The sequence below is a fragment of the Pan paniscus genome, chromosome 13, assembly GCF_029289425.2.
Source record: "Pan paniscus chromosome 13, NHGRI_mPanPan1-v2.0_pri, whole genome shotgun sequence".
Classification (NCBI taxonomy): Eukaryota; Metazoa; Chordata; class Mammalia; order Primates; family Hominidae; genus Pan; species Pan paniscus.
This window is the reverse complement of record NC_073262.2, coordinates 81151508-81172032: the sequence shown is the minus strand read 5'-3', so window position 1 is coordinate 81172032 and position 20525 is coordinate 81151508. Positions and strand designations below refer to the sequence as shown.

Here is a 20525-nt window from a genome sequence, read left to right as displayed (position 1 = left end):
AAATAGTGTTATTCTACTATGCTTTTTAAACAACTGATCTAGACTTGGTAATAAAATAATGCCAAAAATATCTGTATTTGTCCACTTCAATTTGTTAATCATAATTATAAGCCTATGATGTTATTTGCCTAAATTCACCTCCTTAATGTAGGTACAGGTGACCAAAGCTGAAGCAAATGTACTGTCAGTTTTCATTCTCCAGAGAAAAATCCTGGGTCTTCATTAATTTATTCAGCAAGTTTTCCGTCTTAAGTCAGATTCCCTAAAAGCAGAGCCTGAGACGGGGATTCTTGTCTCAGAAATTCTTTGAGGGATTATTACTCTCAGGGAAAAAGGGAATGGGGCAGCCAGCAGATAGGGGCAGAGGAAGCAAGCTGAGCACGAATGTGGTCTCAGCAGAAGCCTCAGCCAGATCTCACAGGGAGCTTCAATTGTACCACAGAGTTGGTTCCATCTAGGAGCAAGGGGGCTGACATTTTGTACCCCCTTACCAACCAGTCAATGGCTACAGGCTATAAGCTGAGGGGCTGAGGAGGGATGGAAGAGGGAAATAAACCTTCCCAAGTGAAGAGGGGTGCCTGTTGGCCAGGACAATTCTCCGTGGACTAACGCAGCCAAACAGTGAACAATCGAGAAATCGATGGAAGAATACACATTCCCTGGGCATCTAAGTGATGCCAACAGAACCCACTACATCATCTTACAATGTTAAATGCCTATTCTTACCTTAAAATGAGAGGCAGGACTGGCTAGGTGATGCCTAAGGATGATTCCCAGCCTTGACATGCTGGTATTCTCACATATCCTATCCGTGGCTGATATAGTCTGTGCGGATGAAAATTCCAAAACCGAAGACAGGATTTCGCACTTGCTAAAGTTGGAGCTCCCAGGCGCTGAGATCCAATTTGGGCCTGGGAGAGTGGGGAGGGAGAGCAATCTGCCCAGTGAAGGAGAGCTGCGCTAAAGGCAAGGTTTTACTTCTTTTTATCCCTTAGCGAAAAGCCCACTGCCTCTGAAAGTAGCACGGTGTGGCCACACGGACACATGGGGGAAGTCAGTCAGAGGCGCTCCAACAGAACGGCCAGAAGCCCCTTTCCTGGCTTACCAGGCAGCCTCCTTCCCCTAACTCCTCCAAAAACAGCGCTCCTCTGAAGACGCCGGGGGAGGGTCTTCCGGCCCCACACCCCACCTTCCGCAACGCCAGGAGTGGTTCCTCAGCATTATGGCGTCATTTCCGAGTCAGACCCGCTCTTCTCTCCCCATGTCAACAGAGGGCTACAGGCAGCACCAAGCCGAGGCGTGCTTTTTGGTTCCAATCTACGCCCTCCACAAAACCCATGAGCAAGCTTCACTGTCATCCTGCCCCTTTTTTTTATTCACGTCTATTTTATAAACCCCACACCCTGGCTACATGATCAGCCGAATCATGTTGCAATTACATGTCTGCATTCAAAACCCTGAGGGCCCCGCTCAAATCTAGGACCGGCCGTTTACTAACTTACTTCACCTGGGGCAGGTTACCCAACTTCTCCGTTCTTTGACATTCTCGTCCATGAAATGAGAATAACAGCAGCAACCTCACAGTATTATTGTGAGGATTAGACAAGTTACTACTTGTAAAACTCAGAACAGCGCTTAGCAGAGCACCCAATAAATACCAGCAATCATTATTCTGTTAGGGACCACCGTACAGAATATTGAAGCTAGGGACTAGAGAAGCAGCACTTTAGAGGGGACCTAGCCTAGGTCTCACTGGTACTCATTAGATGTACGGCAGGCCACCTTTATTCTTGGGCAACCTGTCCCAAGATCCCCCAGTGGAATCCTGAAACTGTGGATAGTACTGAATCCTACAAATACTATGATTTTTCCTTTTTTTTTTTTTTTTTTTTTTTTTTGAGACCGAGTCTCACTCGTCGCCCAGGCTGGAGTGCAGTGGCGCAATCTCGGCTCACTGCAAGCTCCGCCTCCCGGGTTCACGCCCTTCTCTGGCCTCAGCCTCCCAAGTAGCTGGGACTACAGGCGCCTGCCACCACGCCAGGCTAATTTTTTGTTTTTAGTAGAGACAGAGTTTCACCTTGTTAGCCAGGATGGTCTCGATCTACTGACCTCGTGATCTGCCCACCTCGGCCTCCCAAAGTGTTGGGATTACAGGTGTGAGCCACCACGCGTGGCCATGATTTTTCTTATACGTACATGCTGATACGGTTTGGCTGTGTCCCAACTCAAATCTCATCTTGAATTGTAGCTCGCATAATTTCCACCTTGTGAGAGGGACCCGGTAGGAGATAATTGAATCATGGGAGCCATTTCCCCCATACTGTTATCATGGTAGTGAATAAGTCTTACAAGATCTGACGGTTTTATAAGGGGAAACCCCTTTTGTTTGGTTCTCATTTCTCTCTTCCCTGACACCACATAAGATGTGACTTGCTCCTCCTTGCCTTCGCCATGATTGTGAGGCCTTCCCAGCCATGTGGAACTGTGAGTCAATTAAGCCTCTTTTCTTTATAAATGACACAGTCTCAGGTATGTCTTTATCAGCAGCGTGAAAATGGACTAATACGCATACCTATGAAAAAGTTTAATTTATAAATTAGGCAAATTAGGCACAGTAAGAGATTAACAATAATAGAATATAACAATGTACTATAATAAAAGTTTTATGAATGTGATCTCTCTGTCTCTATATATCTTATTGTACTGTACTATGGGTAACAGAAACAGCAGAAAGTGAAACCACAGATCAGAGGGGACTAGTGTATTCATTTTCTAGCACTGCTGGAACAAAGTACCACAAATCGAGTGGCAGACACAACAGAAATGTATTGTCTCGCAGCTCTGGAGGTTGGAAGTCCAAAATCAGGGTGTTGGCAGGGTTGGTTCCTTCTGAGAACTCTGAGGGAAGAATCTCTCCTAAGCCTCTCTCCTTGTCTGTAGATGGCTACCTTCATGTTCACACGACATTTTTCCTGCATGTCTGTGTCCAAATTTCTCCATTTTAGGATACCAGTCATACTACTGAGGCTCATCCTAGTTACTCCACTTCAACTTAATTACCTCTATAAAGCCTATCACCAAATAAGTTCGCATCCTGAGGTACCTGAGGTTATGAGTCCAACATCTCTTAGGGAGGGACATAATCCAACCTGTCACCCTAGATGTGGCGGACATGGAACAGCACCTCTTTATAGTAAGTGTTCTGATGGAATTTCTGAAAAGACAGATTTTTTCTCTCTATCCAATAGTAGCTGATTATGTAGATGAACAATAGAGGTTGTTAAACCAGAAACAGCCCATAAAATAACAGGTTAAATTGATATCTCCATGGTGACTGATTCAAGAAGACTGTTTTATGATCGTGCTCCAGAAAGAAAACGTAATTTTCAGTTTTGTTTACTCTGCCCCAAATGTAATTTTGAGAAATTCAGGTAGAGAAAGTCATTTCCTTGTAATAGGAGAAAATAGTGACTGCTACTTAAGTAGGATTTTTGAAAATAGACTGGCCCATGGGTTTTTATTCTAAGGTTATAAAATATGAAAACTTGCCTTTATGCATTTTGGTACCTCTGGGTCAATGTTTCCCAAACTCTGCTCTTCAAGATGTTGTGGAAAAACTGTTCCACAGCCTAATAAACTTAGAATTTGGGTAATTTTTCTTCTCTATACAGGATTTCTCAGTCTTTTATGAGCTATGAATTATGTTTCCAGGAGGTGACACAGTGTTCCCCAAATTTATTTGAAGACAGAATTTGCTTTTCATTGGTGCTATGCATAATGCAGGTTGAGACAGGCTATATGAGGTGGAAACACTGAAGATGTGGAAAGGAATAGATCTTGGTTGAAGAGGCAACTGAATATCCCCTAAGAAATGAAGTTAAGTGCTATGATCAAAGAAATCCGGAGTGTTTGGGAGCACATTGCTGAGGCATCTTATCCAGTCAGAGAAAGGGGCAAACAGGCAAAAGCTGCAACCTAAAATATGGGATAAGAAGGGGCAGGCCTCACTTTCCAGGCAGAGGACCTGTGCACCTGCAGAGACCTAGGGGCAAAGGACGGCACAATACATCCAAAAAAGTTTAAAGAAAATTTTTTTTTAATTTAGTAGAAAAAAGATTATAGTGGAACAACCTTTGAAGGGCTGGGTGCAAGAGGCAAGGCCACCTTGCAGAAGGCCTCATATACCATATAATAAAGTTTGGGCTTTTCCCTAAAAGGTAAGGGAATCACTAAAGAGATTTAAGTCAACTAGAGACTTGATAAAATTTTATTTTTACCAAGTCTTTAGCTGTTCTGAGAAAGCTATGACATTTGTTTGCTTTCTACATCAAAGAGCTTATTTCTGCCTATAGAATTCCACTCACAGGAAGACTTCACCTACCACCAAATTTCTAACCCATGATGTCCCTTTTAATTATAGCACTGAGAGGTTATAGGCAATCGTGGAAAGGTCTTTCCTAAGATTTTCATGGGACTTGGGGGTGCATGTAAATGAAGCCAATCTGTTAGACTTCCCAGGCATAGGAAAAGTGGCAGCAAGGGATGGATATAGGAGGACACCTTACTGCCCAAAACCTTTTAAGTGACAAAGGCCACTGCTATGGCATTGGCAGTGAAGAGGTAGAAGAGTCCTGCCCAGCAAGCCAAGTTCCGCTGAGGATGCCGTGTCAAGAATACAGCCGATGGAGATGATACCCATTCACTCCTGCTCTATTTTAAGAAGAGATGGAAAGCAGGTAAGAGGAATGGGCAGCTATGCCAATGCTTCTCAATCTTGTAAGAATTCTCTGCAAAAGATAGTGTGGCCTAAAGGTCGGGATTCCAAACATGAAACTCATGCTTATCCTGAGATTGTTAGTGATCCACAAGGTCCCTGAGACTGTGTCTATGTATATTTTTTAGGTTTCACTTACAAAGATGCCAGTGGCTTTAAAAGTTTAAGAAATGCTGTCCTACATGTGTCTACGAGGCAGAAGACTAGATAGATAGGATTTGTGAAAATAGATTGGCCTGTGGGTTTTTATTTGAAATTATAAAAAGTGAGAGTTTGGTTTTGTGCTTTTTGGTATCTCTGGGTCAGTATTTCCCCAACTCTGTTCCTTGGGATGTCTAAGCCACCTGAGAAATACCTACACATAGTTCCCCCTAAAAAGAGGCAGTGATGAACTCCATTTTTGAAACCCTACAAAAGCTCGATGCTCAGAATTTCCTTTCCTTCTGCATCCAGGAGAGGCTGCTGCCAATGAACCTTGTGGTTCCTGAACCAGCAGAGCCTCAAGGATGAATACTTCTTGCTATATGCAATAGATACAAATTCCCTGAGTTATAGAAGTCTCCAGGGATGTTGAGGGGCCTCTGTCAGACACCGGTCTCAGCCTTATGAAGGGATGTAGCACATGAATGAATGCAGCTTTTTGTTGTCAGCTGCCACTTCTGAGACCACCATAATCAACTTTTAGCTTTTGGTCAGATGAGGGACACAGGTATTCCTCGTTCTCCAACTTGCCAAGAAATTCGGCCCACATGCATAAGGCAGGCCAGCTGTTTCCCCTTCACTTCCATATCCCTGCCACAACCCAAAGAAGCCAGACAGAAGGGACACCACCAGGCCCATGAGGCCAAGACCAGGTGGGAGGCTGAGATGCTCTGTCCTAAAAACCTAAAGGACCACTAAGGGGAAGAGAATGAGACCCCAGAAAGAAAGCTCAAAATGGAGAATATTGAGATCCAGGTCTTTGAATAACATGCCCAGAGTCACATGGTTAGCAACAGAGCTGGAACTAGAGGCCAGGTCTCTGTTTATCAGTGTTGTCTTTCCACCCCTTCAAAACACCAAGAACCAAACCTGCTGGAGGGTGAGCAGGCAAGAGAGTGCTTGATTAGGGAGAAGAGGGCTCTTTTCCACTTTGAGAATCATTGTAGTTCCAGGGCAGGGTCAACAGCAAAATGCCATCAGGTTGCTTCCTGTAAAAAAAGTCCTTCATTTCTAGTGTAGGGAATTCCTCTTCTCAGAAAGCTCAGGCCAGAGATGCTGAACCCTTAACTGGCATCTGAAATATAGTCAGGAAATAGGGTGCTTACCTGACCCGGCGTGTCACGTGAAGGGACAGCAGTGGGAGAGCTTCCCAGAAACTACACTACTGGACCCTATAGTATTCACACAAAAGAATCGTTCAATCATTGCAGGAAGAAAGCATCCTAGCAAAATAATCTGCCTATTTCTTGGTAGGGGTTGAGACAGAGGGAAGCAGACTGAGAGTTCTTGAAATATTTAAGATACGGGATTGTAGCCACTATAAGAAAGGTTTCTGAGTGCAGGGCATTGTATAGAAATTATTCCAGAGAACTTGGAGGATTTGGCTTTATTAATTGCAGTTTGACACTGGGATGAGTACATTTCTTACTTAAAGGGAAGTAGCTTTCTCTTCCAGAGAATTCTCAAAGGCATGTATAAAGCAGTATCCTTGCAAGTACTGTACTTCTTATTTTTCCTTAACACACAGGGTAGTTAAGAGAAGAGACTGAAAGAGCACTGCCTTCAGCCCAGTGACCATTCTTTGAGCTGTTTTCTCTTTCCCCATCTGAGGGAAGAGTGGAGTTTTGTGGTGATGGCAGTCGTCTCCTTCACATCTGCTCCAGATCAGAAACTCACCACAGCTATTAATCTGCTGATGAGAGCACATAGTACTAGCTTCATTTTCCAACCCCACATAAAAATGTCAAAACTTTAGTCAGAAAACCAGAGAGAAGCAAAAGGCAGGGTGTATGGAGATCTACATTTACCCTAATATCACCTCCAGTAGTGCTTCTCAAACTTTAAAGTGTGTAGCAATCACCGAAGGAACTTTTGAAAACGCAGAATCTAGTTCAGCAGATCTGGGATGGGGATGCTGAGATTCTGCATTTCTAACAACCCCCAAAGTGAGGCCGATGCTGACCCTCGGACCATGCTAATAAGGACCTATTTGGCCTTTCTGACTGCTAGACGATGGCCACAAACTTTAGTGAGACAGATATATAAAAGAGATAGATCTATATCTATCTATATACACATAGAAACACACATCCCCCACCTCTTCTAAAATACAACAATCAGAATTGAGAATTTCCATCCAGCTCAATGGTTTGCAAAGCTGGCTACCCATTGGAATCACTGAAAAACTTTCAAAAAATACTGATGATTGGGTCTCACCTTGCCCCCAGAGGTGTTGCTATAATTGGTCTGCGTCAACCTACCCATGAACCTAGGAAATTTAAATGCACCCTGCGGGGCGGGAGTTCTTTTTTTTTTTGAGACAGGGTCTCACTCTGTTGCCCAGGCCGGAGTGCAGTGGTGCAATTACAGTTCACTGCAGCCTCAACCTCACGGGCTCAAGCAATCCCCACATCTCAGCCTCCCGAGTAGCTGGAACTACAGGCAAGCAACACCACGTCCACGTCCAGCTGTTTTTTTTTTTTTTTTTTTGGAGACATGAGGTTTCACTATGTTGCCCAGGCTGGTTTTGAACTCCTGAGCTCAAGCAATCCGCCCAACTCTGCCTCCCAAAGTGCTGGGATTACAGATGTGAATCACTGTGCCTGGCTGCACCCTGGGGGTTTGTAATGTGCAGCCAAGATGGAGAACTCCTGATCTAAACAAATAAGGTGATGCACTGTATGCTTTCGTTTAAAGGTTAGCTATCATCACTACTATCTTTTCTCACATCACAGCACTAATCTTAAAATAGCCAACCAGCTTTTACATTTAAATGTGCAGCAAACCAGTCACGTTTTTAAAAAGCAAAGTGTTGCGCTTCCTCAAACTTTCAAAACATGCTGTATTTAAGTTTTTCTCAGTGGCATGGCAAATTTATTAAACATTTTCCCCCACACTGTTCACATCACTCAGGTTTTATTGAATTTATAAAATTACTACAATATTTTCGACAAGCAGAATTTTTATGACAAAAATATAGAGTATACACCTTTTGGAATTTGGAAAAGAAAAAAATACTCACAAAATAAGTATACATATATTTTTAAATGAAGTTTATTTTCCCCTGGGAATAGAAATTCTATTCTGAAACTTTTTCAAAATTAAAGTGTTTAGTTATAGCAATCAAAATCCGTATTTGCTATTAGGTTTCTAAGTTAATTTAGAGACTAGCTTTTTAAACCAATTCCATTATTTCCAATTTCTTAACTTCTAAACTTACAAATTTTTCACTTAAATACCCATAACTACTTTTGCAAGAATCATTTTATGTATATATATGTATGTGTATATATATATGTATGTGTATATACACATATATAAGCTATATATACATCTTATAACTAGCTACAATAAAGACATTTAAAAGGCCAAAAAAATTCATGTGCTTATGTTTCTAACAATATTTAAACACGCAAAGAAAAGACTATTTTAACAGCAATTATGCTACTTTCTAATGCTTGCTTATTTATGTTTAGGTTAAAACAATAGTTAGGGTGCAAATGTGAATGATAAATACTATTCAACTAGTTAACTGAAAAAAAGTGAAAATTTTGGAAAGCCAATTATAATTAAGATAGTCATTGTATCTAAGATATTAAATAATAAAGCAGTGAGTTTTAAATTCACTCAAGAATTAGAAAGCAAAAAAATTACAAAAAAATAATCAGAAAGCAAAGATAAATACTAGCAACATAGCAGCACTTAGTGAGTGGTCAATGAATATTAACTGAAGAAATTTTTTAAAAGAGGTAAATAAATGTCTAAACAATCCTAAATTAAATGATTAACAGACCCCCTGAACTCACCGCCATTCCCAAGTGATTATTTTCTTTTCTGAAATAATATACCTAATATAGAAATAGTAAGAAGGCCATTTTGGGGAACTCTATAATCATCTATCAAAACTGGAGAAAAAGATAAAGTGAATAAAATTTTAAAAAGGTAGACAGAATGAGAAAAGTTCATATGACTTTTTTTGGCTAATTATAGACAACATTGGAAAGCTCTTAGAAATTTACTAACATTCAACCATGATTTCCATAAGAGCTCTTCAGGACAGGTAGAAAGGAAATGTTGAGAAACTACACAGAATTCTGAAAACCAGAGGGCAAGAAAACTCACACAGTGAGTCTTTCGTTTTCTCTAGAGTAAGACACTAATGGACTTGAACTATTAAAAACATCATCTAAGACTATATCCACTGCCGTCATACTCCCCCAAAAGAAAAAAAAAAATACCTGCAGGAGTCAAATCCCCAAAAGTGGCAAATGCCAACATACAGTAGAGGAAGCCATATGCTACCAAAAAAAAAAAAAAAGAGAGAGAGAATGTTATAAGACCAAAAATTGGTAAGTCATCGGTATATGGCTTCCTCACTCAAGTCACCTTCAAGGACCCTGCGTGAACATGGCCTGATTCACAAAAGAAGGAAAGAAAAGTTGCAATCTGTGCCTTTTCCCCTCAAAGGTCATGGCCTAGATTAACCAAATATGGCAAGGAGAATGGAGGGCAACTCATCTCTGTAAGGAGGTTTGCCACTAAAGCAAAACCACAAATGAATTCAAACTCTTCTCTCCAGTGATGACTAAGGGTGATCAAAACACAAAAAGTGACTAAGGTAAAGCACTGATATGCTATTGAATTTCACTTACCTAAACTAGTACTTCTTAGAAAAAAAAAAAAAAAAGAATATTGGCACTTTTTTTTTCCGAGCACCATGTGACAAGGGTCTTTGAATTCATGAAGGCACTACTAATAAGTGAAGGATATACACATTACTTATACATACATATGCACTTAGCCTAAATAAAGACATGACAGGCTATGTTTGTTCCCATTTTAAAGTATATGTATGAACTTAAGAGTTCATCTTAGTTGGATAGTGAAAACAGAAAACAGGGAATCAATTTTAAGTTGTTCAACTTTGCTTATTGTGAGTAAAGATATATATAATCTAGCAAAGTTATGCAAAGTTAGAATATACCCATTGCCCTATATTCTCGATGATAGTTACCCCTGCCACCATTCCCCACACCCCCTTAGTAAGCCCATGCAGACATCATTAATCAAGTAGGTAGGTCATTCTCTGCTAATCCTAGCTGAAAAATCAAAGTCTTAAAATTAGCCACAACATCAGAGATGACACAGGAGTTAAAAAAAAAAAAAAGGCAGTTTGCTATCCATGGTCATGATGGTAAATCACAGTAAGTGTGCGTACTTATTGCTACACACTTTTCTCTAGCCAACGACTGCAAAACAAGAAAAAAAAAATCAATAATAAGCTAAATGAGAGTTGTGTTCTAAAGCCTCCCCAAGATGAGGCACCACTGCAAGAGGCTATGGACAATCACCCGAGGATGCCAATTCTGAAGGCATGCTGAATCACTTGGATAACCCAGCAACCCCTAGCGACCACAAATACCACTGGAATAGGGCATAAACAGAAATGTTCTAATACTTAAAAGATATTCATTTTATGCTCATTTACCATATAAATTTGTCAAATGAAGACTTTTAATTACATGGACATGTATATATTATCTGACAAAAATCTGAGTGGTTAACCCTTACTATCTGTAGGCCATACTTTTGATTGTTGTCAAACAAAAAAAAAAAAAACCCACAACTCTCTATTTTGACCAAGTAGTGGTAACTTCTACAGCAAATTTGTCTCATCTTCTATAGATAAACTTTTAAAATCAATTGGAAAACTAAAATGATTCCAAGTTGCATTGTCCACAACTAAGAAACTGTGCATACAGATGCATGCACAGATAGAGACACAGGCACACACACTGTCACACTCACGCATACACAATTAAAGAAAACCACTAGAAACTCTAGGACCGTCTTTTGAAAGAAAATGGCCTCGTTCTAGCTATCCAGAAAAAAGCAATCCACAGTTCCTTGCATAGAGGAATTAAAAAGAAAATGCCTGTCCAGCCAACAATAATAGGGGTCAGAATTGTTCAACTGTCACACACAAAAAAAATACTCAAGTAAAGGTCATAAAGCCAGCTCCTTCTTTAGTACCAGATGCATCATAAAAATGTGCCACTGGGGCCAGGATCCTGACACTGGGAGGCCAAGGCAGGCAGATCACAAGGTCAGGCGTTCGAGACCAGCCTGACCAACACGGTAAAACCCCGTCTCTACCAAAAATACAAAAATTAGCCAGGCATGGTGGTGCTCGCCTGTAATTCCAGCTACTTGGGAGGCTGAGGCAGGAGAATCGCTTGAACCTGGAAAGCAAAGGTTGCAGTGAGCCGAGATAGCGCCATTGCACTCCAGCCTGGGCGACAGGGTGAGACTCTGTCTCAAAAAAAAAAAAAAAAAAAAGTGCCACTGTTTATTTAACCACCTTGCTATGGATGAGCTAATCCAAACTATTGCAATGTACATCTATTTAAAAGTCAATACACAGGAAAAAGGTCTGGAAGAATATATACTAGAAAAGAATGGTTACCTCTAGGGGATGGAGTGTCAAGGTGAATTTTGGTTTATTCATACTGTCTAAATGATTGCTTAATAACTCAGGTATTGCTTTCAAAAAGTAAGAGGAAGGGTGGGAAATACCCTGTTCTCTCAGAATTTTAAGTCCAGAGTGCTGGGAGAAAAAGATGGCAGCACTGAGCGGGACTGAAAAGTTTTCCTAGAACATCTCCTTTCATTACATGACTCACCATTGTTCACTCATAAAATGCTTCATCGCACCCAAAAGGAGTTCTGCCTACTAATACCAGAAAAGGTTGAGAAAGAAGAGTGTGGTTATAGCTCCTGATGGCTGATTCTATTCTCTCTCCTTTGTTCCTAATTGTCCCCATGCTGCCAGATCTGGCAATATACTTTATATTGAGATTTAAGTGAGTAAAAGTCTTTGTGCCAAACTTGCAAAAGCACAGAGATTATCAACAGCACCCTCCTCCCACCTTGCCAAAGTGAAGAAGGAATTCATTATAGTCATACATTTTACTCATCTTTAATATTCTGAATATATTACCCATGGAAACAACCCTTCATTTATGTCAAAAAAAATTGCTTAATGCATTAATATCCCTTTACATTAATTTATTTGGTTTATCTACAGTAACTAAGCAAAACTGAATCCACCCTGTCATATATTCTAGGTTTTGTGGATACATTCTGAATTATTTATTTATTCAACAACTAATGCTAGTCCAAAAAAATCAAGAAGCATGTGAATTTAAATACTAAATAAAGGGATAACTTAAAGGCTTAATGTTTCAGGATACAATAAGATATTCATCATTCTAATCAGTCTCATGAGTTAATCCTGGTGCTGTGCATCTTGGCTGCACTGGTAGTCCTGTACTTCCGCATCTCTGTTATAAGGCTAACATGAGGTAAAGCACCTGGCCCACAGTAAATGCTCTAAATGTTTTATTACCAAAGAGACCAACAAAAAACTTTTTGGGGAAGAGGAACATATTATGGGACAGAAAGGGCAAATTCTATCCTATGAAAATATACTAGATTAGTTACTGTATTTGGAGAAGAGGCAGCATAAGGACGCCAAAGATGGAGAGGTCAGGTCGGGCACGGTGGCTCCCGCCTGTAATCCCAGCACTTTCAGAGGCTGAGGCAGGCGGATCTCCTGAGCTTAGGAGTTTGAGACCACCCTGGCCAACATGGTGAAAAATTTTTGTAAAAATACAAAACATCAGCTGGGCATGGTGGTGCGTGCCTACAGTCCCAGCTATTTGGGATGTTGAGTCACGAGAATTGCTTGAGCCCTGGAGGTGGAGGTTGCAGTGAGCCAAGATCGTGTCACTGCACTCTAACTTGGGCTACAGAGTGAGACTCTGTCTCAAAAAAAAAAAAAAAAAAAAAAAAAAAAAATGAGAGATCAAAGTTCCAGAGATGGATATCAAAGCAGATAATAAGGGGACCCAATAAAGACAATAACAGTCACATCCAGGGAAAGAAGAAAATGCCAGCATCAAGCTAATAGCAGGCAGTGTTTTCTTTAGCCACTTTTACTTTATTTACAGCCATTTGTCACGCCCATGGGACTCTACTTTAATGAAAGATAATACAAATGTCCTTACAAATAAAAATCTCCCTCCTTCGAGTATGCGGCTCTGTAGCCGTAGAAAGAGTAGTATGGTTACCTACTCCCACTTCCCCTCTAGAAGAGAATCTCGTTATCATACCTCTCTGAATCCAGACACAAAGATACTTAAAATATCCGAAAGAGATTTAAAAACCTAAACTCAGAGTAGCTTCTACCTATAACACAATTATTTTGTTTTAAAACATTAACTTACAAAAAAAATCTGAAGCAGACCATTAAAAAAATTGAACATAGTATTTAAATTAAATGTTCCCCAAAACACTTTGATTAGAAAATAGATTAAAATTTTACCTATGAAATAAATGCAGGCATTTTGCTTATGTAAGTCCACAACATTTTCTGAAAGGTGTACAACTATTTACAAGAGGTTATGGATACAGTGATGGGAATTTACCATAAAGAATGAAAATTTATTTTTTCACAGTTTTGGAGGCTGAGAAATCCAAGATAAGGCACTGGCATGTTAGGGCTCAGTCTCTCGCTTCCAACACTATGTAGAACACTACGTCCTTTGGAAGGGAGAGACATTTGGCAGAAGAGCAGGAGAGTGTTCACCCACGCCCACAAGCCCTTTACACGGCGGCATTAATCCATTCATGAGGGTGGTGCCCACATGACCTAAACACCTCCTGGTAGGCCCCACCTCCCAACACTGTTGCACTGGGAATGAAGGGAACCTACTATTTCTGTACTCCATGTATTAAGAGTATTACATCTACTGGCGGTAGGTAAGGCATAACAAACATCATCTGCATTATCTTATCTCCTATACTTCATATTTATATGATAAAAACAAAATATAATACCAATAAAGCTTAAAAGCACATCAAAATTGTTATAACTCTTTTTAAAACTTTTAAAGTAACTATAACTGATTGGATTTCTTAAGGCTTGAATGTTTCTTAGAAAGATAACACCTAACACCTGAACATTTCATATGAAGTCTAGTTAAATGCAGGGTCGGCTGGGCACGGTGGCTCACATCTGTAATCCCAACACTTTGGGAAGCCAAGGCAGGTAGATGACCTGAGGTCAGGAGTTCAAGACCAGCCTGACTAATATGATGAAACCCCATCTCTATTAAAAATACAAAAATTAGCTGGGCATGGTGGCAAGCACCTGTAGTCCTAGCCTGTAGCCTAGAAGGCTGAGACAAGAGAATTGCTTGAACCCAGGAGGTGGAAGTTGCAGTGAGCCGAGATCGCGCCACTGCACTCCGGCCTGGGCGACAGAGACTGTCCAAAAAAAATGTAGGGTCAACATTATCAAACACTAGATTTTCCCATATATTAGTAATTCTTCCTATGGTGAAACATTTTCACTCAAGAATAAACAGGTTACTGAATTGAGAGAGATAGGAGAGTGCAGTGTGGCTCATGCCTGTAATCCGAGAATTTTGGAAAGTCAAGGCAGGCAGATCCCTTGAGCCCAGGAGTTTGAGATCAGCCTGAACAGCATGGCAAAACCCTGCTGCTACAAAAAAATACAAAAATTAGCCAGTAGTAGTGGTGCATGCCTGTAGTCCTAGTTATTCGGGAGGCTGAGGTAAAAGGATCATTTGAGCCTGGGAGGTCGAGACTGCAGTGAGCTGAGATCACTCCACTATACTCAAGAGTGGGTGAAAGAGTGAGACCCTGTCTCAGAAAAAAAAAAAAACCTGGTAGTAGTAATAATAATAATGATAGTAAACAATATTAATAACTAACACTTATTCAACACACTACGTGCCCAGCACTTTTCTAACTGCTTTTTATGAATTGATTCTTCTAATCCTCACAACCCTATGAGGTAGGTAGTACAGTAAAACCATATGAATTAAAAATCACTAGAATGAATTACAAATTAATACTAAAGAATTTTTATTTTTTATACACTATTAGAATTTAAATCTAGACTTTCAGTGAAACATACAAACCAACCACATGAATTTATTTCCTCTACCTCCAAACCACCAAAAAGATATTAAAGGAATATAAATAGTATTAATCCACAAAAAGCACAGATGACAAAGCCATGAGATTTTAACAAAGTTTATACAGATAAAAACCAGGAGGAAGTGCAATACCTAACCTAGCAGAGTGGAGGAAGTTAAAGCCTAAGTACCCAAAAGGGAGAAGCCCAAAAACACACCCCACCAAACCTCTACTAAGTTCAGGACTTGGAAGCACTAGGTATTGTAGAAGATGAGAGTGAGGTATAAGGCTGAAATCAGGACTAGAAGTCTGTATAAAGAGCAACTGGAACCCAGGTCCTCTCCCCTACTCTCCACAGCCAGCCTACGCCCCACCCTCAACCTCCACTGACAGGAAAAACTGAACCTGAGGGTCAGCAGCCAGAGGAGGATTTGGGGGGTGGGGCCGGATGGGCATGAGAGAGGATGAAGATAGAGGGATTAAGTAAAAGTCATCATACAAATCTTGGGGTCCTCAGCTGTCTTTTCTTACCCTACTATCAGGACCCAGTTTTCTAGAGAAACTGGCCCCAAAGAGAAGACCTCCACTGAAATTTAGGGGACCTCAACAGAAAAGGCCAACTCTACCTGATGGCCTTTAGACAACTTATAAAGCCTGCCCACATATAAAGACCTATGACATTAGCTTTTTAATACATGACTAATATGAATAGATGATTTCTAAGAAAGGCTTCAGAATGAAAGAGCCCATAACAAATAAATAGAAAGCAGAAACATGGTGGGGGAGGGGGAGAACCATTCAAGAAACAGGAAAGATGTAAGAAAAAAATCTTAATTTTATCCTCAGGGAGATATGGGGAAACAGTTAATCTATAAAATAAAAATAGGTTTTTATGAAATGAAACAGAAAAAAAAGACCTCTTAGAAATTAAAATATATATATAAAGAAAATTCAACAGAAGAGCTGGAGGATAACAAAAAGAACAAAGATAACATAACTTAAGGAACAACTAGAGAGAAAAAGCTTTTTAAATTTAGAGGCGGTCCAACTCTGGGAGGTCCAACATTCAAATAACAGAAATTCTAGAAAGATAGAACAAAGAAAATGGAAGACAGAAAACTGTCAAAAAGATCACACACACACACACACACACACACACACACACACACACACAAACCCAGAACTGAAGCAGACAAATCTCTAAATTGAAAGATTCCACCAAGTCAAGTAGCCATCAAGATGAATGAATAAAGACCCACATATTATTATGAAACATCAGAAGTAATGAGAAGTTCCTAAAAGCTTACAGAGTGTAAAAACAGATCCCAGGTAAAGGAACGGTATCAGAATTCTCACAGAAAAACTAAATGCCTTAAGACAATGAAATGTTGCCCTTAAAATTCTGAAGGCATGTTATTTTCCAGACTCCAAACTACCAATCAAGAGTAGAGACATTTTCAGACCTGTAAAGCCTTAAAATCTTTACTTTCTATGCACCTTTTCTTAGGAAGTTACTGGTGGAGGAGCTTTGCCAAAAAAAAAAAAAAAAAAAAAACCTAATGTGAGACTAAAAACTAAAGGGAGTTTCAGAATGACTGCTGAACCATGGAACAGGCCTGGAGGGCAACAGTACAAATGGCAGAAGATGAAGGACTGTGGAAGAAATGTCCCTAAAGGATGACAAAATATTTTTAAAAACTTTTTTAAGAGAATTGATACGATTATCTGATGTTTTTCAGCATTTAAGCCTTTGGATAGTCATTGTGACAGGTACATTAAAAACTAAGCAAATTTGAAAATCAGGCAATACCAACCCCAGAAAAAATAACATTCTAGTAAAAAGGAAATAATGATAGTTAACCATGTGGTACATCAGTGAACTACATTTATGTCTATCTATTTCACAAAAAGTTTGTTCTAACTAAAAGTTGTGTGAATATAAATCTATTTTGGGAGGGGTGGGGGAAGAAAAATGTGGGAGGTGGAGAGTTTAAGTAAAGTAAATCCTGTCTACCATAAAAGGTATTCGAGAAACTGTTTCTGAAATTGATAAGTCAACAAAAAGTAGTATAATATTTTCAAACAGGAAGGTAAATACTAACACAAACCACTAAGAGTTCCAAGTGTTTGTCTTTGGAATGCTAAATTGGGGAAGAGGGAACTACGCTTTTTCACTATAAACCTTTTAGTTCTATTTGATTTTTTCAAACTATGTACATTAACTAGTTTAATAAAAAGAAAGCTAAAATTAAAAAAAAAAACAGAATTTCAAGTTAAGAATTCAACATGAATTCAAAGAGTGGATTGGGGAGACAGAAAGACATGAACAAGAAGGCCTACCTACCAGCTACCTACCATTCATTTACCCGCCAGGGTTATTAAAAGACAGACCTCCTCAAAGGAACTCCTGCAGCCTAATCTGGCTTTCTTTCAGGCCAGGACACTCCCTCTGTACCAAGTAGCCAGATCAAGGCTCAAAGTACAGACCTAGAGGTGCCTTATTAAATAAAAGAACTAGCAGAGTCCAAATTAGTGGTATTATCATGTATATGGAATTAGTGTAAACAGCAATCTGGTATTAACATATCACAAGGGCGCATTTCCTGAGATCTTGTGATTTTTACATTTCTAAATGTGATAATACATACTGAAAAACTACAATTCAAGGTCAAAGGTTCTAGGGCATCTGTGGAAATGAAGATACTCTATCTTCTGCCTTGGAATTTAAGTTTAAGCAATAGCATCCATTTCTGGACTTTTCCTGACTGAAGATCATGCAATAATCCCATATGATGTAAGAAAATTCAAATTCAGCTCATTTATAAAAGAATTGTATCAAAATCCCTTTAGTCATGGAGGCCTGCGATTCCCAAAGAATAGTGAGCAAGCACTTGAAATGAAAAACAAGCACTGCTTTTGCTTAGAAGATCACTGATAGGCTGCCAAGAGAACCTCCAAATTTCTCAATAACTTTTCATGTTTCTCAATAACCCCATGACCTAGACAAAGCAAAAAAGGGACTACTAATAACTAATAATAACCAATGATTTTTCTATAAAGTATAGAACAACTTGACAAGCTAAAATTCTTACAGAATTGTTATATGGTTCATCTTTTTCTTAAAATTCAAAAAAGTCAGGCACACTTGAAAATAAAGGACTCCTCAAAATGCAAGGTTCCCTTAAGCTTTATAGGTTCCTTCATGCTACTAATTCACTGATCAAAACCTGGATATAATTCAAGATATATTTATACTCCCACAAAAAAAATGATTTCACAGATGTGTTTGGTTCCTAACAATAACAACAAAAAGTGGCTCCAAGTCATAACAAAAGACATACTTAGGGATACCGCAAACCTGTTCAAGGACCTGTTTTAAGGGGGAAAAAATGATACAAACCAGAAATAATTGCATTGTATTTTTAAAATATTCACAGAAAACTCTTCACGAACCCATCTATTTGGGTAAAGCAATAGAAAATGGATGTGATTATTTTCTATAAGTTCAAAAGCTTGTTATGGTGTTTTCCTTATAAACCTATTACTGCAAAAAAACTCACTACCAGAAAAAACTCCCAATCAATAGCACCCTGACCTTCATGGTCTTAATACTGTGCAAGTTCTTACTACAAAATTAAAAAAAAAAAAAAAAAAAATACAAGAAAAACTTGATTACCTGCTCAACATCATAACTTACTACATTATCAAACTTTTTTTTTCAAATTAGACATATGAAGTACAACTTATGAGCAGGCAAAGACTCCACTGAATATAGAGTAGTCTGATGACCTGTGTGCTATTTAAAATTACAAACACTTCAAGTAGCATACAGTTTACCCAAACACATATTAATGTATAGACTGTTTATGTCCATCTTAAACTTAAGATGGAAGGCCTATAATTACAGTTTTTTAAACAAATACCAAATATTAATTATTTTAAAATATCCCACATAAACTTACAAGATAAATTGAAATAAAATAAAATAGGTCACACCATTCTAAGCTCACAGGCAACAAAAAGTATGCTTCATTTGTGTCTTCACCAGCAGGCCTAAATATACAAACAAACTCAAATCCATTAGAATTATATTAGTGCCTAATAAAGATTAGACAGAATATCAATTAATGTAAAAAATACAATGTATTATATGATGTGTTTGAATGCAAAAACCACACATTTATTAAACATATGATTAACTTAAAAACAACACACCAGTTTGTTTTAAAGTGCTCCTTATCCAAAACCTTAAACAAAACTATCAGCCCAAAATGAATTCAAAAAAACAGATTACAAGGCAAACAATGACAATAGGTATGGACAGGCACTACCAAAAAATGCTATTTGTTCTTTAATTAAATAATGCCATTCTCAAGTGATATAGAGCAGTCATCTTGACAGAATTCCTTTTTGTATAAATATTCATAAATAAAAATGTCTCTAGATATTGGAAAGAGCTGCAAACAATACTTTACAACAGCAGCTTAATATCTATTTTAGAAAAAAAAAAGCACTAAAATTCTCTTCCATTGAAAGTTGTTTATTTCTCTAGTGTAAGTGAGCAAAGTCACTACAGCATTAAAATCTCTTTTCTAGAACAACATAAAGAACAACGTATACACATCTTAAATTTGGTAGGTCACAAAAGTTAGAATGCAATCATCTTTTGAGGCAACAAGAAAATAAATACATAAAAATTAAACACTTTAACCCAAAATTTGGTATTGACAAATCAGTAGTGTCAACTTCACATATGAAGGACAATACAGTCTGGTTATTTAAAGATGCTCAATATGTCATGGTATTTGGGCTAAAGATACTTAGAATATTGTGTTTCCTTTTTGATTAAAGGAATACAATACAATCACCATCAAGCTGCTATCGTAACTCATTTTTAGCTGTGGTAAAGTGACCATTTGGTCCATGGCACAAGTTACATATATCACACTTCTGTCAAACTGAAACCTTATAAGATTTCATGTTTATAAGCTACAATACACCCTGACCAAGCTGTCAGTCCCCTCACAGTTTTTAAGAAAAATATCTACATTTGTCCTTATGGATGTCAAAATGTTACACCATCATTTGTTCAAAAAAAAAAAAAAGATGCACATTCATACCGTGAAGTTATTAGGAAAATACTCTTGCAAACAAACTATATAAAGATAAAATACACTTCAAAAGTATGTGGTTTGTTTTCTTGTTTGTCTGTTTTACAATATTCTATAAAGTGCAGAGTCCTAAGGGAAAAAACTACTCCCTATAACAATAGTATAATTACAGCAGCTTTTGCATAGCAATACTTAGAGGAAGTTGGACACTTCAGTTTCTTCAGGAAGAGAAGGATGGAAGAGTATCTTCTGATTCAGATTGTTTTTTGGCCATAAGTCTGCTTTCTTCAGGAATGGTTGCTGATGCCAAATCTCCATTAAGTGTATTTTTTGAACAGTGAACAGGTCCTATGAAGACATTGATAAAAACGTTAAACATCCTGTCAATATTAACTCCAGTCCTCTGTGAAAGAACATTTTAAATTTCCTAT

General features: G+C 38.7%; 1 protein-coding gene across 1 annotated transcript in view; it reads right to left on the bottom strand.

The window, feature by feature from the left end:
• Positions 1-20525, bottom strand: part of PLEKHA3 (pleckstrin homology domain containing A3) — a 58799-nt gene that overhangs the window by 15389 nt on the left and 22885 nt on the right. The window contains exon 8 of the mRNA XM_003815510.5: positions 727-20442. Within this exon, the coding sequence (XP_003815558.1) occupies positions 20315-20442 (128 nt within the window). The 3' untranslated portion in view covers positions 727-20314. The remainder of the gene's footprint in view (positions 1-726; positions 20443-20525) is intronic.